This window comes from Ctenopharyngodon idella, chromosome 2 (assembly GCF_019924925.1).
Source record: "Ctenopharyngodon idella isolate HZGC_01 chromosome 2, HZGC01, whole genome shotgun sequence".
Lineage (NCBI taxonomy): Eukaryota > Metazoa > Chordata > Actinopteri > Cypriniformes > Xenocyprididae > Ctenopharyngodon > Ctenopharyngodon idella.
Window position 1 is genome coordinate 39,321,367 of NC_067221.1, and position 26,786 is coordinate 39,348,152.

Genomic DNA, 26,786 nt, shown 5'->3' on the forward strand with positions numbered 1-26,786 from the left:
AGGACAGAGAGCCAGTGGGGGTTCAAACACTCAACACAGAGAAATACATCCTCCTGGACTTTTCATTAGTGCATGTGACAGATGCTTTTGTGCAAAGTGCATTCAAAGTACAGGGACTAAACCTGCAACCATGGCATCATTAACATGAGTGTATGAGTTACAAAGGGGGAAATGTCACCGTAAGGTCAGCAAACAACCTTTCTTGGGTTGAATTCACTCTTAAAACACTTTCTAAACAACTGAGTCCACAAGTGAAAATGCTTCAGTTTTGCACTATATCAGCAGAATATAGCACTATAGCACTATATACAGTCACATGATCAATGAGACTTTGATTAGTGATAGTGCACATCATTTGTTGTTTGTATATGATTTTTCTTTAAACTTTTCTTTGTTTTTTAAATTTTTCTAAATCCTTAAATGCTTCAACTTATTCACCAGTTGGGAAAAAAAAGGAAGTCCATTATTTTCAATTTGGTCTCATACTTTTTGGACCTCACTGTATATGGGCTTCAGTTTTTTCTGTTAAAAGATGGGAATCTCAACACTGATCTGAAGAACCTGCAGTATAGCCTATATTGGAAAAACTACTTTTTAATGTCCAAAGAACCATAGAGTGTATCAACCCAAGAACTCTATAGAAAAGAAAAAGGTTCTCTGCAGAACCTTGTAGAATGTTTACTTGTATGTCTGACCTGTTATTCATATCGGGGTGAATTCAGAGTGATTGGGACACTTTTTGCCATTGAGATGACTTGGAAAAAGTGTCCCAATCAACCCTATCCACCCATCAAATATTCACCCAAGTCCAACCCTTTAAATTAAACCAAAAACTACCGAGAAAACTCGAAAAATCCAAAGATTACAAAATGTAATACAGCTATTTCGTCAACTTTTATCGTTTTAAATGTAAATAAAATATATCTCTTACATGTAAACTCCGGTAATTGCAGCACTGCGTCCACGCATTTCCATTTATTGCGCTGATGTAAATCCAAAATCCCAAACTGATCCATGATGGGAATAACCCCATTCCCAGATAAAAGTATTCCGTCAAGGACTCAAGATTTTTCAGATTGTCACTATTGCTGTAGGTAAATAGTTGTTCGTTGAAATCTGGATTCCGCACAAATGCATTACTCTTAAATCCCACGCAACGCTCATTTTACGTGTTTTACGCGATCCACATTTAAAGTTTATCTATATTTTCCCAGCATTTACTTAAAAAGAACTCTGTGTCCAAACGTTGTCCGTGTTTCCCATCGAAGATCTGACTGCATTTTTAGCCTATTTATGAATTTCTCCAGCTTGTTTGGCGCACAGCAGCCGTTTGCGCGCCTCTCTGTGCGCAGGAACTGCTGCCAAACAGCCTGCGCGCGCGCTTGAGCTGCTCTGCAGGATTACGCACATCATAACCAAACATTTGCGCGCACCGAATGAGTTACAAAGCAAGAAAATATGACTCTACGACTCTTTTATTGCAAGTATTGATTGTTGTGACGGGTACGTAATGCTGAGTTCACGTTGGGCACGGCTGGTTTGACCTTCTTTAGACGTAGGCAGTATGGTTTTAACGACAGGATTTGTGTTTCCAGTGACTTTTTTCATGTTTTTACTTTTTTCTTAAGGCTGCACTCAACTATTTGCTCTATGTAATACAAAGGATCTCCCCCAAACACTTTTGGTTTGCTTTCTACTATTACATGAATATCGAAGCTGTACTTAAATATGGAATCTATGCGCTTAAATTCTTTGAAGCAACATGAAAAACTCTTTACCGTTTAATAATGTATTTATTATCCAGCTTCTCCCTCTAGTGGCCTCAGTGAAGTCTTAACGTCTTTAAGAATCAGAAAGAGCTTTATTTGAAATGTATGTTCTGTTTTTAATATATAAACCACCTTACTCACCTTAGCATCTTCCTGTTTATAACAACTTTTTGCATACTATTCATATTCATATTACTATGATTGTATTGTTAGGCTAACATATGATATTCTTCTGTAATTCTTGCCTTGGCGCCTGTAATACCGGTGCTCTGCCGGTGGTGGCAGCACTGCAGCGCGCCAGTGACGGATATACACACACCGCGTGACGTCGAAGAAGAAGCGTCCAGCTCGCTTAGTGTAGTAACAAACATTTGAGCAATAATTTGTCTCTTTTAGTTTACATTTTAGTCAATTAAAGAGAGCCATGTCGGAAAGAAAGGTTTTGAATGTAAGTACCTCCTTCTTTCATTTTATATTATTGTTGTGCTTCGGCTTACAGTGGATTTGAGTTGTAATATCTTAAGATTAACAGCATGCTAATGAAGTAGCAACGCAGTGTATACTTTTATTATATTTAAGTCATTCTATGCTATGTAATGTTTTCTATGTATTTAAAGTACATAAATGTTGTAATAATCTTGAACACATGTACTAAGATGAACCTCGAAAAAAGTTTTTGTTTACAAAGTTACGTTACTGTGGTAAACTGTCACCTTTACAGGATCTCTTCTTGTTTTTCCTCAGAAATACTATCCTCCGGATTTTGATCCGTCTAAAATCCCTAAACTCAAACTGCCCAAAGACCGTCAGTATGTGGTCCGATTGATGGCACCATTTAATATGAGGTGAGACGAGTTTTATTTCTTATTTTATATATTTATTGCTCATATAATACATGGTATGAGTTAGAAATAATTTGTATTACAGGTTTATTATATAAGAACATAAAGAAATGTATTTTTACAGGTTTCATAAAAAGATATAAATAATAAACAATAATATTAAACTATTTCATACAGCACTTTATTCAGCTTCTCAACTAAGGATACAATTACATAAAAGAACAACAATATATATCACTGTAAAAATAAGATACAACAAGCTAAATATACTGAATATAAAACTATTTTAAACGGCAATGAATCTCTTGATTTCTCGGGTTAGCGAGGGAAAACATCTGTAGTTTGATTTATTAGAGATTGTATCACCTTTCCGCTAAATATGCTTGTTGTTTTGCAGGTGTAAAACGTGTGGAGAATACATTTACAAAGGGAAGAAGTTCAATGCTCGTAAGGAGACCGTTCAGAACGAACTATACATGGGGCTCCCCATTTTTAGATTCTACATTAAATGCACAAGATGTTTGGCTGAAATCACCTTCAAGGTACTTGAGTGAACACTCGCATCATACTACAGCAATTCAGGGGTTTTTCTTGTGTGTTTGTTAAGTTCATCTGATTGATGTGTTTCACAGACAGATCCAGAGAACACTGACTACGCCATGGAACATGGTGCAACACGCAATTTTCAGGCTGAGAAACTGCTAGAAGAGGAGGAGAAAAAGATCGTACAGGAGCGAGAGGAAGAGGAACTCAACAACCCCATGAAGGTCTGTTAGAAAGTTTAAAAGACTACATGTGTCTTTTATTATATTAGAGGTTTTGATGGGGGTTTATTGTTTTATTCTGTGTTGTTCGTGTTTAATTTGTACTTTTATTTCCACTTTCCAGCAATGTATTTTTGTGTTTTTTCCTACTGTTTTCCACATATGGTGTTGTACATAAAATCCTTTACAGTGCCTTTGTAAGCGAACCGTCAAAAACCCAAACAAACTTAAAAGGTAATCTCCCTGCATGCTGTCACAGGTCCTGGAGAACCGCACACGGGACTCAAAGATGGAGATGGAGGTGCTGGAGAACCTGCAGGAGCTGAAGGATTTGAACCAGAGGCAGGCGCAGGTGGACTTTGAGGGCATGCTGGATCAGTATAAAGAGATGGAGAAGAGACAGAGAGAGAGAGAGCAGGAGGAAGACGAACGAGAGACCAAGTATGAAAAGAGAAAGGCTTGGACTTTTTGCTTCTTAGACTCAAAGGGATAGTTGACCCAAAAAAGAAAATTCTGTCATCTTTTACTCACCCTCAGGTTGTTCCAAACCTGTATGAGTTTCTTTTCTTCTGCTGAACACAAAAGAAAATATTCTGAAGAATATGACTTGGGGCCCATCAACTGTTTGTTTACCCATATTCTTCAAAATATCTTCTTTTGTGTTCAGCAGAAGAAAGAAATTTATACAGGTTTGGAACAACTTGAGGGTGAGTAAATGATGACAGAATTTTCCCCTTTAATGGTGGAATATTTGAACTTTTAAAAATAAATTTGTCACTACAGATCCATTTAGGTGCACAAAAATTTAAATAGCAATTGCTTTTTTATCAGAAAAAAAAAAAATTCTCATCAGGCAGCCCTAAATTACAGTATCTAAAATATAGTTTATGTACAAAATGTATATATACCTATGCATTTTAACCTAAAATGCATAGGTTTGAAAGTCATAATTGTGTTTATATTGTTTACCGTCTACATTTGTGCAACAATAATAGCACCTCCAAGAGGTCATGTATATTCGCTGTCTAAGTATTTTTCCCCAAAGCATATAATGTCAAGATTAAGAAGCATGAATTATGTAATATCTAAATATTCTGTGGTTTAGACTTCTCTTTTCTCTTGCTCCTCGTAGAGAGATGTTAGAGAGAGCTCTGGTTAAACGGCTGAGGGACTCGGACTCTGAGGAAGAGACAGAAAATGCAAAAGACGAAGGCAGGAAACAAACGACTGATAAACCCACAGACATCCTTACCACAGACGGGAACGCAGGATCACAGGTCGAGATTTATTTTACAATTTTATTTTATTATTTGTAACATTTTCTTTTGGTCACTTTTATACATTAGGATCTGAAAAAAATGTAGATATTATTTTTGATTTATTACATGTCTCTGTGGAATACTTAACTGTGATTGGTCAGTTGTGACATGCTGTGATCAAATATTATTGTTTAATAATATTTATTATTTGATCAAAAAAACATTTATTTGATCATTTATTTGATTGAAAATTCAGTAAAAACAGCAATATTGTTAAATATTATTACAATTTAAAATAAGTGTTTTTGTTGTTGTAATATATGTAATTTTGTTGTAATATAATAAAATGTAATTTATTCCTGTGATCAAAGCTGAATTTTCAGCATCATTACTCCAGTCTTCAGTGTCACATGATCCTTCAGAAATCATTCTAATATGCTGATTTGATGCTCAAGAAACATTTCGTGATCTTTGAATAGAAAGTTCAAAAGAACATTTATTTGAAATAGATATCTTTGGTAACATTATAAATGTTTTTATTTTTCTTTGATCAATTTTATGTGTCCTTGCCTAATAAAAGTATTAACTTCTTTTAAGAATAATTCTTACTTACCCCAGACTTTTAAATGGTAGTGTATTTTGTTTCCACAAAAATATTAAGCATCAAAAACAACATTGATCATATTAAGAAATGTTTCTTGAGCATCAAATCAGCATATGAGAATGATTTCTGAAGGATCATTTGACACTGAAGACTGGAGTAATGATGCTGAAAATTCAGCTTTGATCACAGGAATAAATTACATTTCAAAATATATTCCAATAGAAAATAGTTCTTTTAAATTGTTATAATATTTAGCAAAATTACTGTTTTTACTGCATTTATGATCAAATACATGTAGCCTTGGTGAGCAATAAAGACTTCTTTCAAAAACAGAAAAAAATTGTAATTATTCCAAACTTCTGACCTTAGTGTAACTGTGCTAGTTTCATGTTTCTCATATCACTCCACATTTATTCTTCTCACATAATTTCATCTTAAATCAATATTTAATATACATTTATTTATTTATTTGCCAAGTAACCATGTACTGAGCAGGAGAATGCACTGTCAGCCAGGCTTTATTGCGAAATAACCCCTGACAGATTTTTTTTTACTATAAATTATACTTTACATGTTGCATATTGATGATCTGTGGCACAAAAGTAAAATTTTGCCGTATTTCTGTTGTCTTTCTATTTTAACATCTGATATGTTTCTCTCATTAATTTTTGTGCTGTTTTCCTCCTGAACTCCACAGGGCTCATCGTCTGTGGGCATAAAGAAGCAGAAGGTGGAGAGCTGGGAGAGGAGTGTCGGGGGTCTGGGCGCGAAGGGAGCTCTGGGGTCTCTGGTGGTGAGGAAGAAACCTTCCCACGCTACACCACATCAGGCTCCTGACACACAAACAGGTTCATGATCTATTACAAGTAGTGAATCTGTCATTTCTCAAAAGTGTCAGGGGAAAGTCCGGCCGGAAGGAGTGTGTGGGGGGTGTAAGCGGCGATTAATAACACATTATGATTATGAAAAAAATAATGCATTCATTCAGTCATTTAAACTATCACAATAGCACATTTTAGGGTCAGAAACTTTTTAATGTTTTAAAAGAAGCCTCTTCTGCTCACCAAGGCTGCGTTTATTTGATCAAAAATACAGTAAAAACAGTAATATTGTAAAATGTTATTACTTTTTATAAAAGCCATTTTCTATTTGAATATATTTTAAAATGTAATTTATTCCTGTGATCAAAGCTGAATTTTCAGCATCATTATTCCAGTCTTCAGTGTCACATGATCCTTCAGAAATCATTCTAACATGCTGATTTGCTGCTCAAGTAACGTTTCTTCTTATCAATGTTGAAAACGGTTCACAGAAACCATGATACATTATCAGGATTCATTGACAAATAGAAAGTTCAAAAGAACAGCATTTATTTTAAATAGTTTTTTTTATGCATCCTTGCTTAAAAGTATTAATCTCTTTAAAAACAATTTTACTGACCCAAACTTTTGAACAGTAGTATATATATTAATAATAATAATAATAATATTTAATACACCTAAATAGCAAATTAATTATTATTTCTTGATTTATTTTATTAATACTTATTTATAAATATTTATCTATTTATTTTTTAATAATCATTGCAAGTCTACATCAGTGGATGTGGATGTGGATGTATACTAGGATTTGGGGAGTATTTGTATTTAATTTATTTTTCTGGAATTGACCATCTTAAAAAATGAGGGGGATTTCCACCGACAAACTCTGTTGTATTTATGTATCAAACTCATTCCTCACAGTTTAGGGTTTTTCCATCTGTTAACCTGCATTTTCTCTGTCTTTCCTGATCATTCAGGGGCAGGTGCTGCCAAACCAGAGTCCTCCTCAGCATCAGCTAGTGCTTCCAATGGACAACCAGTCTCATCTCAGAACGGTTCATCTCTCAGCCTCTTGGGGGCGTACACAGACAGCGACGACAGCAACTCCGACTAGGCTGAGAAAATACTGTCTGGTGTTTTTGCGGACTGAAATTTAATTTTTTTTTCATACTAGCAAAAATGACAACCTCTCTTTTTACAGACCACTTTAAGTTTCCTTACCTTGGACTCTTTAAAAGTATAATTGAGAGATTTTTATTTTTCAGTAATGATCTTTTTAGCTGAAGAAGCACCTGTCTATGAGAAGCTGTTTCCATTGCCTGGAATTCATTTGGCATTAGATCTGCGCCATCCCCTTGTCTCTAATGTGTTTCTAATGTATTATGCACTCTATAATGTAGTATTTGTTTCTCTGTGTCAGCTCAGTCAATACACGGAAATGCATTTGAGGGTAACAGTGGAGATAAGTGAATCTAAATCTAATTTAGACTGATCATCTCTAATCCCATATCATAAAAGACCCTTTCATCTTCCTAAACATCAAACAAATAAAATGTTTCTTGTGTTTCGTTTCCAAGCATAGACTATTTTTTTCCATATTGTTTTATTTTTAAAATATTTTGAAAAATGATTATTATATACATTTTTGTTAAGCATTTATTAGTCTTAGTAAATGTTAAAATTAACATGAACTAATACATTATTAAAATAAAAGTTGTATCTGTTAATATTATTGAATGGACCTGAGCTAACATGAACTAACAACATTTTATTAAGATTGACAAAGATTAATAAATACTGTAACAAATGTACTTCTCATTGTTAGTTAATGCATTAACCAACACTAACAAATGTGACCTTATTGTAAAGTGTTGCCTTATTATTTATCAGATTTTTTTTTTACCTTCTAAATTTAAATAGCTAATGGCATCAAGCTATTTTGGTTTTTAAGTTAACACTTGCTAATGTGATGTTAATGCAGTCATGCAGCCATTATTCACCTTCTCATATTGATCCACCAAAGTGCTGGTGACCTTCTAACCTTACGATTTGACCTCTGTTTGCTGAAGGAGAAGGTGTTAATGAGGGGTTGGCGTGTATTGAATTTTATTGTTTCTTTTTGTGTGGTTAACTAGAAGCCCCTACCTGTTTATATGCATTTTATTGCACTTAAATCTCTTTATTTAATCTAAAATAATATACTTTAATAACTGCGCTTTGCAGACATGCAGCATTTTTTTTTACAGAATGCATGCCAAAGCACGAGGCACCATGTGAAATGAAATGCCTCGGCAAGGACAAAGACAATGCAACTCTCCAGTGGGCTTCAAGTCGAGCTTATGTGTTGTTCAGTAGCTGAAGCTGCAACAACCAATGCAATCCGATGCAACTCATCCATCCATCTGCACGTGCACACGATCGTCACTTTTTGAGATTTTCCTCACACCTTCTTTATATACTCCCTTCCGTCCGTTTACCATTAAGAGGTGAGTATTTTGCAAATGTTTTGGGTTTTTTGGGGGTTTCGGAACTGTTTTTATGAGTTAAAAACTGCCGTTTTAGATTTGCACACGCTCCTCAGTGAATATCCATCGGCATCGCGCGCTGCATAGTTAGCCAGCAAGCAAGCCGGCTAACAAAATGCAGGTTAAATTTGTTAGTTTTTACTTTTGTGTTCCAAATGAATGCAGTATTCCACTTCTGTGTTCAATATACAGTAGTATTCGTGTATATAATCACATTTGTCGACAAAAAAAAGTGAATATAATGTGGGTTGGCGGAGTTGAGATGTTAGCCAGCATGCTAACATTAGTTTTAATCTATAATGACAGTTTTTATCTATTTCAGTCTAAAATACGTAAAGATCTTCTTGTTATATTCTGAGTTAATTGGGAACAGTAAGAAAGTGGGTGTGTACAGTTGGTGCATGTTTTTGTTTTGACAGGATTCTTTGACAAGGTTGAGTTGTGTGAGTGTGAAACTTTCTCTTTGAGTAATATTGAATGATTTGTTTGCATTTGTAAGAAATCATCGCCGTTATGCTAAATCTATCACCCAAGTACAAGCGTATCACGCTTATCGCCTGATCTAACGTTACAGTAATAAGATAATATGTGTATTTTTAAAGGAACAGCTCACCCAAAATTAAAATTATGTAACCCTTTATCCACGCTGATGTGTTGTCCCAAATCCGTATTGTTTTCTTTCTTCCATGGAACACAAAAGCAGCTGTTAAGCTCAGTGTGAGGGACTGAAAACCTCAGTCACCATTCTCTTTCGTTGCTTCGGTTTTTCATCCAATGAAGGTGAACTGGGACGACTTTCGAGTTTAAAAGACATTAAGCATCATCAAAGTGACTCGTCTGGTGTATTGTAAGTTATATGAGAGATTTCTGTGAGAAAACAAGCCCAAATTTAAGTCATTATTGATGCAATCTCGCTTGACCTACATGGTCCCCATTCACTTTCATTGTATGAAAAAGCTGCCTTGTCATTCTGCTAACTGACTACTTTTGTGTCACAAGGAAGAATGAAAGTCATACAGATTTGGGACAATATGCGGTTAAGTAAATTATGATTTGTGTTTTGATTTATCCCTTTAAAGGAATAGTTCACCCAAAAATAAAAAATTCTGTCATTAATTACTCACCCTCATGTCGTTCCACACCTGTAAGACTTTCGTTCATCTTCGTAACACAAATTAAGATATTTTTAATGAAATCTGAGCGATTTCTGTCCCTCCATTGACAGTCTACGCAACTATCACTTTAATGCTTAGTTCATAAAAAGATCATAAACTAATCCATGTGAATTGAGTAATTTAATCCAAATTTTCTGAAGAGACACGATCGCTTTATATGATGAACAGATTGAATATAGGCTTTTACTCACATAAACATTCATCAACTCACACATCGGTTGTGGTAAACGGAATCTCAAACATGTTTGCTTTATGTGCAAGAACCAATGAGGTTCATTCTCATGTTACGCAGCACGTTTGAGCTTCCCCAAGAACCAATGAGGTTCATTCTCGTGTTACGCAGCACGTTTGAGCTTCCCCAAGAACCAATGAGGTTCATTCTCGTGTTACGCAGCACGTTTGAGCTTCCCCAAGAACCAATGAGGTTCATTCTCGTGTTACGCAGCACGTTTAAAGTTCCGTAAGAACCAATGAGCTTCATTCTCGTGTTACGTAGCACATTTAAGTGTTCCCAAGAACCAGTGAGGTTCATTCTCATGTTACGCAGCACGTTTGAGCTTCCCCAAGAACCAATGAGGTTCATTCTCGTGTTACGCAGCACGTTTGAGCTTCCCCAAGAACCAATGAGGTTCATTCTCGTGTTACGCAGCACGTTTAAACTTCCGTAAGAACCAATGAGGTTCATTCTCGTGTTACGTAGCACGTTTAAGTGTTCCCAAGAACCAGTGAGGTTCATTCTTGTGTTACGCAGCACGTTTAGCTTCTGCAAGAACCAATGAGGTTCATTCGCATGTTACGCAGCACGTTTGAGCCTCCGCAAGAACCAATGAGGTTCATTCTCGTGTTACGCAGCACGTTTGAGCTTCCGCAGGAACCAATGAGGTTCGTTCTCATGTTACGCAGCACATTTGTGTTCCCAAGAACCAGTGAGGTTCATTCTCGTGTTACGCAGCACGTTTAAACTTCCGTAAGAACCAATGAGGTTCATTCTCGTGTTACGTAGCACGTTTGAACTTTCCCAATAACCAATGAGGTTTGTTCTCGTGTTACGCAGCACGTTTAAACTTCCGTAAGAACCAGTGAGGTTCATTCTTGTGTTACGCAGCACGTTTGAGCTTCTGCAAGAACCAATGAGGTTCATTCTCGTGTTACGCAGCACGTTTGTGTTCCCAAGAACCAGTGAGGTTCATTCTCGTGTTACGCAGCACGTTTAAACTTCCGTAAGAACCAATGAGGTTCATTCTCGTGTTACGTAGCACGTTTGAGCTTTCCCAATAACCAATGAGGTTTGTTCTCGTGTTACGCAGCACGTTTAAACTTCCGTAAGAACCAGTGAGGTTCATTCTTGTGTTACGCAGCACGTTTGAGCTTCTGCAAGAACCAATGAGGTTCATTCTCGTGTTACGCAGCACGTTTGAGCTTCCGCAGGAACCAATGAGGTTCGTTCTCATGTTACGCAGCACGTTTGTGTTCCCAAGAACCAGTGAGGTTCATTCTCGTGTTACGCAGCACGTTTAAACTTCCGTAAGAACCAATGAGGTTCATTCTCGTGTTACGTAGCACGTTTGAGCTTTCCCAATAACCAATGAGGTTTGTTCTCGTGTTACGCAGCACGTTTAAACTTCCGTAAGAACCAGTGAGGTTCATTCTTGTTACGCAGCACGTTTGAGCCTCCGCAAGAACCAATGAGGTTCATTCTCGTGTTACGCAGCACGTTTGAGCTTTCCCAAGAACCAATGAGGTTCATTCTCGTGTTACGCAGCACGTTTAAACTTCCTCAAGAACCAATGAGGTTTGCTCTTATGCATCAAACAAGTACGGTTGAGCTTCCATTTATGTTCATTGATGAATTTTTATATGTGAATAAAATCCTAAATTCAATCTGTACATCATATAAAGCGATCGTGTCTCTTCAGAAAATTTGGACTAAACCGCTCAAGTCATATGGATTAGTTTTACGATCTCTTTATGAACTTTTTGAAGCATCATAGTGTCAGCTGCAAAGACTGTCAATGGAGAGACAGAGAGCTCGCAGATTTCATTTGAAATATCTTCATTTGTGTTCTGAAGATGAACGAAAGTCTTACGGGTTTTGAACGACATGTGGGAGAGTAATTAATGACAGAATTTTCATTTTTGGGTGAACTATCCCTTTAATGTCTTTTTCACTGGGGCAGGTCTAGGGGTGGAGACTTAAAATAATCCACATCTGCCTTTCTTTATGTTTCTTGCTTTTTTTTTCTTTTTTTTTAACGTCATGACTGTGCTTTTGCTTTCCAGATCAATTTATTGCAAGCAAATAGAAGTTGGATGTTCTAAAGAATCGATGCATTGGGGAAACTGAGGTGAGCTATTGCACAATATCATATGTGCCATTTATTGACACTCTGTGAGTAATAAGTAACTTATTGGTTAGGTGTTTCAAGATTTATGGATGGTGTTCCATGGAAGAACTAGGATAAAGGGATTTTTAGAGTCATAAGCTCATTTTAAATATATTTGGATCTGTTTCCTTCTTGCGTTGGTCGTAGACCCATGGCAAAGTGGTTTAGAGATCACCTGAGTTTTGGCAGCAGGAAAGGACCGCCGCAGCCACCGAAACCGGACTACACCGAAAGCGAGATCCTACGGGCCTACAGGGCTCAGAAAGAGCTGGACTTTGAGGACCCCTACGAACCCTCTGAGAACCGGTTGGTGAACGGCTCAGGGTCTTTGGAAGTGTTTCCCGCATTTGGTACTGTGCTGTCCAACGGCGTGGAAGTGAAGATTGTGTCTCCCAAACACAGACTGATAAAAGTGGAATCTCAGGAATTCGGGCGTAGCAAAATACCGCTGAACATTGTGACATTTGAGGAACCGCAGGCCCCTGTAAGTCCTTGTTTTCTTAACATATAGAGAGCTTAAATGGGTCTTACCGAACTGTTGTCAGAAAGAATGGTGTGTTTTAAAAGGTTTCCTGGGTTGATATATGGAAAATGAATGGGATTAGTCAAAACCCACTTGCATTTTCTTTAGGAAGTATAAAAATGTAGTTTAGTAGTGTGCTATGGTCTTAATAGATATTGTGATTTTAAGCGCTTCATCCTTCTAAAGTGTACTTGAATATCATTATAATGGCAAGCGAACATTTGTTTGTTTATATGAAAGTGTTTTGTTGGTGTTTTATATGGACGCTTCTCTTGGCATTCTTTGACTGGGGATTGTTTTTCTAGGATTACATTGATGTGTGTTTCCTTCAGAGTAGATTTGTTTGGTGCACATGTGAATGAGTTTTGTGGATGTTATAACAAACCAACCAGATGCACAGTTCTCCCATGTTTCCAGAGCTTGGCCGGATGACAGTTGTCTTTTGTCAGAGATGAAGGGTCGGAGAATAGGGAATCAATTTCATTAACCCAAATACATTTAATCCCAATGCCTGTGGGGTTATATAGACTATCACACACCACCCTTCTTTCTCACTTTTAAAGGTCACTCCAAAACTGTATGGTTTTTGTTTCATTTGTCTTGTTTTTCTTTAGTGAAACAAAAGAGATTTTTAGCAAAATGCTCTTTTCTGTACAATGTAAGCATAATGTGATCGGTGACTGTCAATCTTTAGAAAGAACAAGTCCTTTTGACTTTTGCTCTGTATTCCAGTTCTTTGGAAGTCATACAATTTTATTTTAGTTATTTTAGTTTAGTTAAGTTATTTATAAAGTATTATAGGTAAGGAATAATTGACTCTGGGCCATTGAATTATTTGAAAAAATGCACACCTGAGGTGGTAATGTGGCCACAACATGCATTATTTTTCAATAATTCAATGGCCCAGAGTCAATTATTCTGCTTACACTGCAGTTAAAACACCTCAAAAACATTGTTCAGATGATGTATTAAGAAATTTGTCAGGTTTTTGACCTTAAAACATTCTTGTGTGTAGGACTAATGTCTTATGCATCTTCCAAGCCTCTGCTAATTCCAAAATGTCATTTTAGAGCCAGTAACCTGAGGCTTCAGCCATTGATAGCAGACCAATGCAGTTATTCTCAGGAGAAGGAGAGAGAGAGAGATTAAGCGTGTGTGAATTCTGAGTCTGTGCTTCTCTCAACAGTGTTTGGCATCAGCGTCTCTACTAATAGTGAAACTAAGTTTATCTGCTTCAAGAACAGCGCCGTCATTACCTCGCTAATGAGAAATGTCATGTAGCTTTATAATGTAGTATAAAGTCGTATAATGTTTATTAATATGAATTCGTTTGAAAATTGCTTTCGTTGTTCTGTATTTTCAGGTTTTGTTTTAATTTTGTCATTTGTCATCTGTCATTTTTATTTATATTTTTTTAATTTGTTTAACTTTTAATTTTTTTTCATTTCATTTTCATTTTTCATCTAAATTTTCTTTCAACTTCAAATGATTTCTAAAAGTTTTAGTTAACAATGAAGTCATTTGATAACTTTGTTTGAGAAACAGTCTAATAATCTTCCACTCCGGCATTGCTCTCAAACTTCATTCAGGCATATGCGCATCAAACATCTTGCCTGAAGATATGCTGTTCGAGGTTCAATGAGATTTAAGAGACAACAGGGAGAGTATGATGTTTAGTGCATAACTGTCAATTTCAGACTCTTCCTCACATATATGACTTCAGATGACTTGGAATATAGAAAACAAGTCGAATGGACTGCCTTTATGGCAACTTTTGGAGTTTCAGAGCTCAAGTCCCCATCCACTTTCATTGTATGGAAAAGAGAATCACGAACACATGAATGTGAATTAGCTTACGCATTGTGAATTATATTTTGCGAATGCATTAGTTTTGAGATTATTTATCTCCATATTCAGAATACTTTTGCTATATGAAGTAAGGCTGGCCGATGTAGGTCAAAACACAAAATCTTGATATGATCTAATTATATGATCTAAAATACTTTGAAAGGTTGTGGATGACCGTGTTATTTTAGTATCATTGAGATGCTATTACCGTTTTTTTTAATATTTTGAATTGGTCATTTTGGAATGAGTTTTTTTTTTATATATATATATATATATATATATATATATATATATATAATTTTTTTTATTATTTAAATTTTATTGATTTTAGTACATCAAATTAAAGTAAATGAAAATGGGAAATGTTGCTTTGGGATCTAGCTAAATTAAAATAAGTTTAAAGGGAACCTAAAATGCCCCTTTTACAAGATGTAATATAAGTCTCTGGTGTCCCCAGAATGTGTCTGTGAAGTTTCAGCTCAAAATACCCCACAGATCATTTATTATAGCTTGTCAAATTTGCCCCTATTTGGGTGTGACACACTGTCTTTGTGTGTGTCCCTTTAAATGCAAATGAGCTACCGGTCCACTTTCCAAAAGAGGGCGGAGCTTTAACAGCTTACGCTTCAGTTGCTCAACAACAACAAAGCTGGAGAATCTCACGCAGCCAAAATGAGGAATGTCAGTAATGGTGTTCAGCCTTACATTGTTCAAACCGGAGTCGACACTGATGGAGAGACTCAGGAAGAAGTTACAACTTTTAGAATGAAACTGGACGTTTCTGAATGGTTAGTGGATAAATTTATGTAGTTGCTGTGGAGTTGATTCAACTCATCGTCTAGCATGTGCCGTCATGTTAATCTTTTATTCAAATCCAGCATTGAATTGACCCTCGTTTGTGAAGCAGTCCGGCGTAAAATGATGGCATGGTAACACTCTACTACAACAACTCTTCCTCTTCTCTGAAGCAGCCCAACATGGCCTCACCCCCTTTGTTGTGTGTTCTCAGGGTGGGGTTTATGTAAATTTTTGGGTTAGTGATGTCACTAACCCGGGAAGAAACCCTATGAGCCGTTTGTTGTAGTCCTTAAACAGCAATTTCTGTAAAAGTAAATATCTCCCTTTGCATTGAACTTTGAGCGTCGTAACTTTGCAGATGTTGTTTATGCTCAAACAGCAACATTACACACTAACTAAAGTTAAGAAAGTGAAATCATAATCAAGAACCCCTTTAAGTTTAGGTAACTATAATAACCCTGGTGGATGTTTGATTAATATAGCTTCATTAGCATTTACACAGGAGGTGGCAGGATCGCATACTGTGTAAAATACTGCAGTTTTCCTCATTTCTGATTCTCGTTCACTCAGATATCACTCTTTTCCCCAGGTGGTTCCCTCAGCTCCTGTGGTCGGGGAGACCGATTACTCAGACCCGTTTGACGCTAGACCAGACCCGCGACCCAGGCCCGGCTGGGAGCAGAACGCTGTAGAAGCCTGCAGCAGTTACATGGAGCCGTTTGAGGCCCAGCGATTCATAAGCGGTACAGTATTTCCCCACTGGATCTCTCATAATAGAAGAGATGCGAAAAAAGCTTTTATTCAGCCATTGTTATTCCAGTCTGTTTAATTTGTGGTCTGCTCTGTGGTATGTGGTCTGTTTGCATGTTCTTCAAAGCTTGGCAACTTCCTCATTCACTTTCATAATACACAATGCTATATTGTGTCATCTGGTGCAAATGAATGTGTTTGGTGTTGTTCAGAGCTCCAGCACAGCACCGATCGGGGGAGGAGCAGCCCACAGCTCTACGACAGTCCGTATGAGGAGAGGGTTCGGCCCCGGACGGCCCCTGCAGAGGACGAGAGAGAGAGCCGTCTGCCCCAGGATGACGAGAGGCCCGCGGATGAGTACGACCAGCCCTGGGAGTGGAAGAAAGAGAACATTTCAAAAGCCTTCGCTGGTAAGACGTAGAAATGGGCAACCAGTACATTTTCATTTTCATACTTTTGAAAATGTGGTTTTCTGCACCACGAGCAGGGTCCAAAATGATCAGTTGCCAAGTAGCAAATGTGAGTATATGAAAATGTTACTCGCCAGTCAGTTGCTAACTTTTCTGACATTTTTCTGCCAAAATAAATCCTCTATGGTTTAGCATTTGAAAGCGTTAGTCATGATTATAAAGATAATTGACTAATAATAATAATAATAATAATAATAAAATAAACAATTATTATTATTGTTATTATTATTAATAAATACTCTATTATTGCCTTGATTTACGTGATAATATTTTTGCAATAGTAATATATTTCTTTACTGATTTGTGTAGTTTAAAATTAAATAATAATGATTATTATCATGATAGAATAACAATAATAAAATATTAAATAAACTATTATTATTATTATTATTATTATTATTATTAAAGGGGGGGTATCACACACAGTTTCTGCCAATCTCATGTTAATCTTGAGTACCTATAGAGTAGTATAGCATCCTTCATATCGCCGAAAAGTCTTTAGTTTTATCATATTTATAAAAGATACATACGCTATACCGAGTCTTTCCGAAAACAGCCGAGCGCCTGGAGGCGTGTCGTGAGCGGAGATAGAGTGACGAGCTGTCACAAGCACATGCAGCTTTTGTGTAGAGATCGGCTGCAAGCTATCAATGGTCTGCTAAACAAATATATTTAAACACGCAATACACTATCGCATTATCCCTGGATAACTTTTGAATCACTATAATGAATATAGCGTATAGTGAATGATGATTAATGAATTTATGAATTCACTATGTTCGTGTTGTTTACATTATATGCACTTAGGCGCCTATTGCCAACAAAACAAACATTTGAAGCAGTTTTACTCACCACCTGTGGTTCCGACTCATGACCGGGATCATTATCGCTGTGACCGCTCCATCTTTCAGTTTCAAACGATCTGTAAATCCAGTGTAGAACTGGGCCTTGTTTATAAAACCATAAGCGCCGATCCCGAGGGCTCGAGCAGCCACAGAAAAACACGAAATATTCTCCATTCATTTTAACCAATAAAAACACGATTGCAACTATCAGTTTCTATGGTTATTTTAATAACTAACATCGATAGTACTTCAGTGTAATGCGTGAGAACAAAACTCTCAGCTCCACTTAACGCTGGGTTCTTTGGGAAGCAAGGTTATCTTTCCGTCACAACCACAAACACACTTCTGACATTGTTGATTTTGTGAAGTCCTGTGACCTGTGCAGCGCTGCCGACAACTTCCGTAAAGCCGAACGTGCGTTGATGGGCGTGCTCTTGCTCTCTCTCTGGTCGATGTGTGCGCACGCGCCCTTCCGGGAGAAGTGCCCGTACAAGGAATTCCGCCCCCATTTACATCACTCAGGCCCATACTCTAAAAAAAAAAACCCCGAAGTTCGTGAGGATTTGGAAGAGTATTTTTGGCACAGAAATACTTCGTCATACGTCCAACTCGTGTTTTGAAACTTTGGCCATGATAATCCAACTCTTTAAACGGATAGTTCACCCAAAAATGAAAATTCTGTCATCATTTACTAACCCTCAGGTTGCTCCAAACCTGTATAAATTTCTTTGTTCTGTTGAGCACAAAGGAATACATTTTGAAGAATATGGGAAACTGAACAATTCTGGGACACCATTGACTTCCATAGTATTTTTTTTCCTACTATGGAAGTCAATGGTGCCCCAAAGCGGCCTGGTTACAAACTTCCTTCAAAATATCTTCCTTTGTGATCAGCAGAACAAAGATATGTATACAGGTTTGGAACAACTTGAGGGCGAGTTAATGATGACATCATTTTCATTTTTTGGTGAACTATCCCTTTAACAGTGTAAATAGGTCAGAATGCATGAAATAGCATTATACCCCCACTTTAATAATAAATACTAAATTTATTTTTGCATTTATTTACTTGATAGTATTTTTGCAATAGTAATATATTTCTTTATTGATTTGTAGTTTAAAAATAATAATGATTATAATCATAATTAATAATAAAATATTAAATAAACAAATAGCATTAGTAATATTAATAATAATAAATACATAATTTATTATTGCATTGATTTACTTGATAGTAAATCTTTATTGATTTGTGTGGTTTTGTGTACGTAATTGAATAATGATAATACATATTATTAAATATGATATAATATAAACTACACATAAACTATTAAATAATTAAATAAAAAAAAATTGTTTTTTACCCAAATCCTTCAGACCTAAGTAGTAGTTGTAGTAGTAGTAGCTGCATGTTTTTAATGAAATAATATATATTTTTGGCCAGTAAAGTCACCGGCAGATTGGTTTTGAACACTGACTACCGCTTAACACATCAACAGATTAATCGTAAGCACAGATTACAGTCTGTCTTTTATCTTGCACGTGAGGAAGGAAGATTTCTATGATCTTCTTGTGAGGAGAGGGATGTGTGGTGCACATGATGGAGACAGCAAGAGAGGACTAGAGCAGTCATGCAGAAAGATCAGAGCCACCGTGTGACCTCTGCTCTGCGTCTCGTCCACACACACACACGCTCAGATCATCTCTCCCTATGTGACTGAAATGCCACACACTGTCATTTCACCACTTCTGATCTTCTGGTTGCTCATGGATTGCTCACGCTCTGTCACACAAACATGGCAAGAGCTTCTCAAAACAGCTGCTCCTCCAGCTCCTCCACTGCTGCTCTACAATCACTCTCACAGCAGGAATGCTCATACTCAGAGAATGTTAATGCATCTGTAACTCATCCTGCATTGTTTGTACTATGGACATGAGTCACGCTTGTCTATAAAATATAAAAAAATGAATTTTGTACATGCAAAAAAGGAGGGGAGATATGCTTTATTGTCATAAAAAGATGTGATTTCAAGATATATACTGTATAACTTAATGCATTAATATATAAAACTCAGTAATGATGTTGAAAATTCAGCTTTGCATCACAGGAATAAATTACATTTTAAAATATATTCAAATAGAAAACACTTATTTTAAATTGCAAAAATATTTCACACTATTACTGTTTTTTGTTTTTTGTTTTTAAAAGTACAGACCCTAAACCTAAACTGTAGTGTGTTTTTATGATGGTTGTTTTGTAGTGACGTTTGAAGCGGGAGACTGGGATCAGTGTACGCTGCCCCGTGACGAGCCGCTGAGGAAGGCAGGAGCGTCCAGGATCAGCCCTCCTCCCTCCAGCGGAGCAACCAGCCTGCGCAAGCCCAGCAACCCCCACAGCATCCTGGGTGAGAGGGTGGACCCCACGCTGCCCCTGGAGAAACAGGTGTATGTATTCACACAAGAAAAATCACAGCTGTGCTGCTCTATGGATTTAATAGAGGAAACAAAATCAACAATCTATCCATCCATCTTTCTATGTATCATCCTTACATCCATCCATCATCCATCTTTCCATGTATCATCTATCCATCCATATCATTATCTATCCATCATCTATCTATCTATCTATCTATCTATCTATCTATCCATCCATCTATCCATCCATCCATCCATCTTTCTATGTATCATCTATCCATCCATATCATCATCATCTATCCATCATCTATCCATCCATCTATCCATCCATCATCCACCTTTCTGTGTATCATCCATCCATCCATCTTTCTATGTATCACCTATCCATCCATCCATCATCCATCTTTCTATGTATCATCTATCCATCCATATCATCTTCTATCCATCATCTATCATCCATCCATCCATCCATCCATCATCCATCTTTCTGCATCATCTATCTATCCATCCATCCATCATCCATCTTTCTATGTATTGTCCATCCATCCATCCATCCATCTTTCTGCATCATCTATCTATCCATCCATCCATCATCCATCTTTCTATGTATCATCTATCCATCCATCCATCTTTCTATGTATCGTCCGTCCATCCATCCATCTTTCTATGTATCGTCCGTCCATCCATCCATCTTTCTATGTATCGTCCATCCATCCATCCATCTTTCTGCATCATCTATCCATCATCCATCTTTCTATGTATCATCTATCCATCCATCCATCCATCTTTCTATGTATCGTCCATCCATCCATCCATCTTTCTGTATCATATATCCATCCATCCATCATCCATCTTTCTATGTATCATCTATCTATCCGTTCATCCATCCATCCATCCATCCATCTTTCTATGTATCACCCATCCATCCATCCATCCATCATCCATCTTTCTATGTATCATCTATCCATCCATATCATCTTCTATCCATCATCTATCATCCATCCATCCATCTTTCTATGTATCATGCATCCATCCATCCATCCATCATCCATCTTTCTATATCATCTATCCATCCATCCATCCATCTTTCTATGTATCATCTATCTATCCGTTCATCCATCCATCTTTCTATGTATCGTCTATCTATCATCCATCTTTTTGCATCATCCATCTATCTATCCATCCAACTTTCTATGTATCATCTATCCATCCATCCATCTTTCTTTGTATCATCTATCCATCTTTCTATGTATCTATCCGTTCATCCATCCATCTTTCAATGCATCATCCATCCATCATCCATCATCCATCTGTCCATCTTTCTATGTATATATACTGTGTGCGTGTGTGAGTGTGTGTGAGTGTGTGTGTGTGTGTGTGTGTGTGTATATATATATATATATATATATATATATATATATATATATATATATACTATATTATATATATAATATGCATATTCTAATTTGGTCAAATACAATTTATTTGACCAAATTAGAATATGCATATTATATATATATATTGTATTCAATCTCTGCATTTTCGAATAACAGAGGTTACGAGTATCATCAAATTTTACAGGTATTTGTATCATCTGCTGAAATGTTGTTAATACATGAAAACCTTATAGTGACCCATCTGTGTGTGTGTTTAGGTGGTATCATGGTGCATTGACACGCTCAGAAGCTGAATCTCTGCTCACGCTCTGTAAGGAGTGCAGTTACCTGGTGAGGAAAAGCCAGACCATCCGAAACGACTATTCGCTGTCTCTCAGGTACAGTCTTAAACACAAACTCACTTCTAGAACCCAATAAACTGATTCATTAAGAAATCAGTTAAATCAGTTAAAGTTTAGTCATTTCTTCTCAAGTACACAGTGCTGTTCTTCTGATTTTAATATAATTTTTGCTGCAAATCAAAGTGTGTGTTATGAGTCATTTCAGAGCTGCTTGAATTGATTCAATAACTGGGTAAAAATTGAGTGATGGAAAAAAAGCTGCTTTTCTGTTTCTCTCTATTAGTGTGCTATAAATGTCCACTAAACAGTCAGCTACTGTTTTGTTTGTCTGTTGTGATTGTTTTCCAAGGTATAATAACTGAAGTACTTGTCCCACTTTTGCTTTTGTTTCCTGAAACAGTTAGTCATTTGACTCTATAAATAGCACAGTATTTTCCTGCTAAACTAGGTTTTCTGTTTCTGCGTCTTTACTGAACATTTATGTGGTTATTAATGCCAGAGTCTTTAGTGTTTCTGTATACACAAAACAAATTACCACCATTAATATTTACAGGTTTATGAGAATCTACATAAACACACTAAATGAAACATTTGATGTTTAGAATTTCTGATTTATATTTTGACAATGAAATCCCAAAGACGTACGTTGAAGGAGGGACCAGAGTCATCTTGAAACCAGGATATCTGAGGCTGGTTTTGATTGGACTTGGGCCAGTAAGCAACCAGCCTGAACACCCTAGCAACCACATAGCAATCCCCTATCAGCCATCTGTTTTTTTTCCCCCCATCATGCTTTGTTCTTCTGTAACTACCTTGATATTTTACTGCTGGAGAGCAGTTACATAATTATTCTAGTTGAATGTGCAATTTATTCAGGTTTGAGGTGTTTTGTGTGGGTCTGAATGCGTTTAGCATGCTATTAATAATGTAGTGCCCACCAAAAAGCATGGCTGTCTTTTTGTTTTTAAGTATTAGGCTTGAGCAGAATTACCAAACTCTAACATCATGGTATGCATCTTTTAATGAATTAAGTATTTTAAATGGTATAGATCACAATATAGGCTTTCTTTCTTTCTTTTTTTTATTTTTTTGTAAATTTAAAAAATATTTATGTTGTGAGGCCCATTTTTTTGAATGACCAGGTGAATTAAATACTATACAAATGGAATGTGCTTCATCTCACGTAATTATTTTTCCCTTTTATTTTCCCATTTTATTAATGCAGCAAGTTGCGACATTGCTCAGAAACTGTAGACTTTTAACAGTTCTTTCTTTTTTTGTGATGCATATTTTTACTAATTTCACTTCAGTGTTATTTCAGTATTGTTTATATACTAATATAGTTGTAGTTTAGTTCTATAGCTTGGGACTGAAATAACTAAAGGCTGACTTACCAATTTTTAGCCATGTCTCAGGCACAACCAACAAATTAGAAAGGTATATTGGGGCAGTTCCATGAAGACATTTAAAAACTAATAAGAGGATCTTGAATTCAATTCTGAATGATACAGGCAGCCAGTGAAGGGATCTGAGTGTTGGAGTAATGTGATTTCTAGTTTTAAAACGAGTTAGCATTCGTGCAGCTGCAATCTGAACTCTTTGTAAGTGTTTAATAGAGCTCTTTGGTACCCAGCAAAAACGCTATTGCAGTAGTCAAGTCTAGATGTAACAAATGCATGAACAAGTTTCTCATTGTCAGAAGGGGGGAGAATATCATGGTTCTGAGGTCATAATATGCTGTTTTAGTAACAATGCTAATATGTTTTTTAAAACTGAGGTCACTGTCAAATATGATTGCTAAGTTATTGGCCTGATTGCTGGCTTTTATTGAAAGAGAGTCAATAGATGTTCTCCACATGTTATTACAGATAACAAGTACCTCCGTTTTATCTTAGTTTAGCTGTAGAAAGTTCTGAGACATCCACAATTTTATGCTGTCCATGCAGTCTAGTAGTGTGGAAATTGAATTGTGGGCATCTGGTGCATGTAAAAGATAGAGTTGTGTGTCATCTGCGTACTGGTAAAATGAAATATTGTACTGGTTAATTACACAAGCTAAAGGAAGCATGTATAGGTTAAATTATAGAGGACCCAAAATTGAGCCTTGAGGAACACCACAAAAAATTACGTAACGCCTGGTGCTGTAGGTACCAAGTGTAACATAGTATTGTCTGTTGCTTAAAGGGTTAGTTCACCCAAAAATGAAAATTGTCCTCATGTCGTTCTACACCCGTAAGACCTTCGTTCATCTTCAGAACATAAATTAAGATATTTTTGATAAATCTGATGGCTCAGCAAGATATTGCCAGCAAGATAATTAACACTTTCAGATGCCCAGAAAGCTACTAAAGACATATTTAAAACAGTTCATGTGACTACAGTGGTTCAACCTTAATGTTATGAAGCAACGAGAATACTTTTTGTGCGCCAAAAAAAAAAAAAAAAGAAAAAGACTTTTCAACAATATCTAGTGATGGCCGATTTCAAAACACTGCTTCGTGAAGCTTTGACGCTTTATGAAAAGTCACGTGATTTCAGTAAATGAGGCTTCGTTACATCATAAGTGTTTCGAAATTTCAATAGTTCACGTGACTTTGACAGTTTGATACACGCTCCGAACCACTGATTCGAAACAAAAAATTCGTAAAGCTTCGAACATTTTCATAATGCAAAGCGAGTCTCTTTTGAACTTCACTAATCGAACAGATAAAAGAGCAAACAATCATCTAAATCATACTGTACTTTGCTGTTTGATCATGCAACATCAAACCATATTTACAGTATCAAACCAATATGTCAGAGGTGAATATATGCAGGTTATAAAGCATTTTAGGTTTCTTCTCATGTAAGCACATTATCACTTTGAGAAAACTAATGAAAAAAAACAGAGAAAATAAGAGTATTTACAGATGACTGTACCATATGTAATGCTGAAAATAATGCTGTTTGAACTATTTATGTTAAATATGGTCTGAAAATCTACAAAGATGTTTGAAACTTTGAGTCTAGAAAAGTATGGACTTTTGAAATAGAAAATGTGTTGGAACCCTGATTTCACTTGTACATACTGTTCAGCAGTCTTGCCTACTGCTAGCATTGTACAAACAGTATAGCACAATCTGTACCAGCTGACACATTTCTACCATTGCAGGGATGCCATACAAAGTAATATGGAAACTCAATCCTCCCCTCCGTCTCTCTGTCTCGATCTCTCTGCAGGAGCTGTCACGGGTTCATGCACATGAAGTTCTCGCAGTCTCGTGATGGGAAGTTCATCCTGGGAGAGAACAGTCCTCCGTTTGACTCCATCCCTGAAGTCATTCATTACTACACCACAAACAAACTGCCCATCCGCGGAGCCGAACACCTGTCTCTGCTCTTCCCGGTGCTGGTGCAGACACTCTGAGGCCACACACACTCATCACGCGCTCACACACACTCAGGGCTTAACTCGGACGGCTACTAGTGCTTCATTTTCAATCGCATATTGAAGGCTCGAGCAGATCTTTGCGAGTTTGATTTGTGTTTGGAGTGCGCGTTTGATTTTGCCGGAGCGTGATCGAATCCAACCCTGGTGCGAATGAAAACACAGTGGGCTTGTAATGACACTGTATTGATGTGTGAAGAATATTCTCACTGGACTCTAATGTGTCTTTGCATCACTGTGGGAACTGCAATATTATTCTTTTTCTGCTCCAAACTCTTCAAATGATAGATTTAAGATTTGAGGATAAAATGTAAACCGACCAAAGTATTTATAAAGATTTACAGTACTAAAAAAAGCAATGATGTACAGTACAAATCTCATCCTCTGTAGAATTTCTTGTTTTCAAAAGTTAAATAATTCACCCAAAATGATGACAGAATTGTCATTTACTCATCCTCATGTCGTTCCAAACCTGTATGACTGTACAACACAAAAGGAGATATTTTGAATGCTGTTTAAGCTGCCCTTTTCCGTGCAACAAAATTGAATGATGGCCATGGCTCTTAAGCTCTAAAAAGTACAAAATCATCATAAATGTAGTCCATATGACTTGTGCACAATATTTCAAGTCTTTTAAAGCCATAAAAAAAGCTTTGTGTGAGGAAAATAATACATTTTTAGTTGTTTTTCATAAATGTTTTGACACAACTCTCAATTGTTTCTCTGCATATTTAAAGGATTAGTTCACTTCAGAATTAAAATTTCCTGAATTTACTCACCCCCATGTCATCCAAGATGTTTGTCTTTCTTTGTTCAGTCGAAGAACATCTTAGAACATCTTTGTAAACACTTGCTTGGTACTTCCTACGTCACACGTGACCTTTCCAACTTGATTATGTCACGCGTGGCACATCGCATCGCATCGCATCGCATCGCAGTGCAAGATGAGCATTTGTGGTTAAAAAGTATATGATTTTTATTTTTTTTAGAAAATGGCCGATCGTTTCTCTAGATAAGACCCTTATTCCTTGTCTGGGACCATGTAGAGCTCTTTGAAGCTGCACTGAAACTGACATTTGGACCTTCAACCTGTTCAACTGTTGAAGTCTACTATATGGAGAAAAATCCTGGAATGTTTTCCTCAAAAACCTAAAAGACATAAACAGCTTGGATGACATGAGGGTGAGTAAATTATCAGGGAATTTTAATTCTGAAGTGAACTAATCCTTTAAACTAGGGCAGAGGAAATACAAATATCAAATTCCATTTTGAACCTTTGATAAAAAGTCAAAATTGACATACAAAGTCATAATTATGAGATAAGCTTAAAGTGTGACAAAAATTTAAAATAAAAAGTCAATTCTGATAAGTCAGTTTTTTTGTCAGTTAAGCCTTATGTCATAATTTACACTTTTTTACCTCATAGTTGACTTGTGTAAATTGACTTTTTATGTCATAGTTATTATTAACACCACAATTTTAGCTGTTATATGTACATTTTTCAGTATGTTGCTGCTTCTCATTTGTGTTTCTACATATTCAAACTAGGGCAGAGGGAAAGATACAAATAATAACTTCAGTTTTGACCTGTTGATAAAAAGTTGAAAGTTTGACAAAAAGTCGGAATTGAATCATAGACAAATTTGTGTGTTCTGAATGAATTTAGATTTGTGATATTTGAAATACAAAGTCATAATTATGAGATAAAAAGTTGAAAGTATGACAAAGTCGGAATTAAATCATCACTGACAAATTTGAAACTGACAATCCAAATTATGAAACCAATAAAAAGTTAAAAAATGACAAATAAAAATTACAAATAACTTAAA

The 26,786-nt window shown here is 36.4% G+C and overlaps 3 protein-coding genes across 4 annotated transcripts in view; 2 read left to right on the forward strand and 1 right to left on the reverse strand.

Annotated features, from left to right (window-relative positions):
* The window catches only part of scn12aa (sodium channel, voltage gated, type XII, alpha a), a 66,474-nt gene extending 64,566 nt beyond the window's left edge, over positions 1 to 1,908 (reverse strand). The window contains exon 1 of the mRNA XM_051913287.1: positions 932 to 1,908. The gene's annotated coding sequence lies outside the window, so the exon portion shown is untranslated. The remainder of the gene's footprint in view (positions 1 to 931) is intronic.
* A 150-nt stretch (positions 1,909 to 2,058) lies between these two features.
* On the forward strand, positions 2,059 to 7,635 carry yju2 (YJU2 splicing factor homolog). Of its 2 annotated transcripts, none has more exons than XM_051913228.1 (8): positions 2,059 to 2,217; positions 2,514 to 2,614; positions 3,009 to 3,153; positions 3,244 to 3,378; positions 3,635 to 3,816; positions 4,508 to 4,652; positions 5,936 to 6,031; positions 7,037 to 7,635. In XM_051913228.1, the coding sequence occupies exons 1-8, from the start codon at positions 2,194 to 2,196 to the stop codon at positions 7,214 to 7,216; spliced, it is 1,008 nt and encodes a 335-aa protein (XP_051769188.1). In that variant the 5' UTR covers positions 2,059 to 2,193; the 3' UTR covers positions 7,217 to 7,635. The 2 variants fall into 2 exon arrangements, with proteins under 2 accessions (XP_051769188.1, XP_051769180.1); XM_051913220.1 differs by having other exon boundaries at positions 2,062 to 2,217; positions 5,936 to 6,086.
* A 771-nt stretch (positions 7,636 to 8,406) lies between these two features.
* Positions 8,407 to 26,786, forward strand: shda (Src homology 2 domain containing transforming protein D, a). Its single transcript, XM_051913172.1, has 8 exons — positions 8,407 to 8,545; positions 12,040 to 12,104; positions 12,291 to 12,627; positions 15,902 to 16,055; positions 16,275 to 16,472; positions 19,639 to 19,822; positions 21,447 to 21,566; positions 24,750 to 26,786. The coding sequence occupies exons 3-8, from the start codon at positions 12,295 to 12,297 to the stop codon at positions 24,934 to 24,936; spliced, it is 1,176 nt and encodes a 391-aa protein (XP_051769132.1). The 5' UTR covers positions 8,407 to 8,545; positions 12,040 to 12,104; positions 12,291 to 12,294; the 3' UTR covers positions 24,937 to 26,786.

What these genes read in the sequence shown, in the direction of transcription:
- shda (XM_051913172.1), top strand. Translation starts at nt 12,295, where the DNA reads ATGGCAAAGTGGTTTAGAGATCACCTGAGTTTTGGCAGCAGGAAAGGA. An exon ending in TTGAGGAACCGCAGGCCCCT is followed by an intron (nt 12,628 to 15,901) that starts GTAAGTCCTTGT and finishes TCTTTTCCCCAG; the next exon opens with GTGGTTCCCTCAGCTCCTGT. An exon ending in GGCCCAGCGATTCATAAGCG is followed by an intron (nt 16,056 to 16,274) that starts GTACAGTATTTC and finishes GGTGTTGTTCAG; the next exon opens with AGCTCCAGCACAGCACCGAT.
- yju2 (XM_051913220.1), top strand. Translation starts at nt 2,194, where the DNA reads ATGTCGGAAAGAAAGGTTTTGAAT. An exon ending in ATGGCACCATTTAATATGAG is followed by an intron (nt 2,615 to 3,008) that starts GTGAGACGAGTT and finishes GTTGTTTTGCAG; the next exon opens with GTGTAAAACGTGTGGAGAAT. An exon ending in GGCTCCTGACACACAAACAG is followed by an intron (nt 6,087 to 7,036) that starts GTTCATGATCTA and finishes CTGATCATTCAG; the next exon opens with GGGCAGGTGCTGCCAAACCA.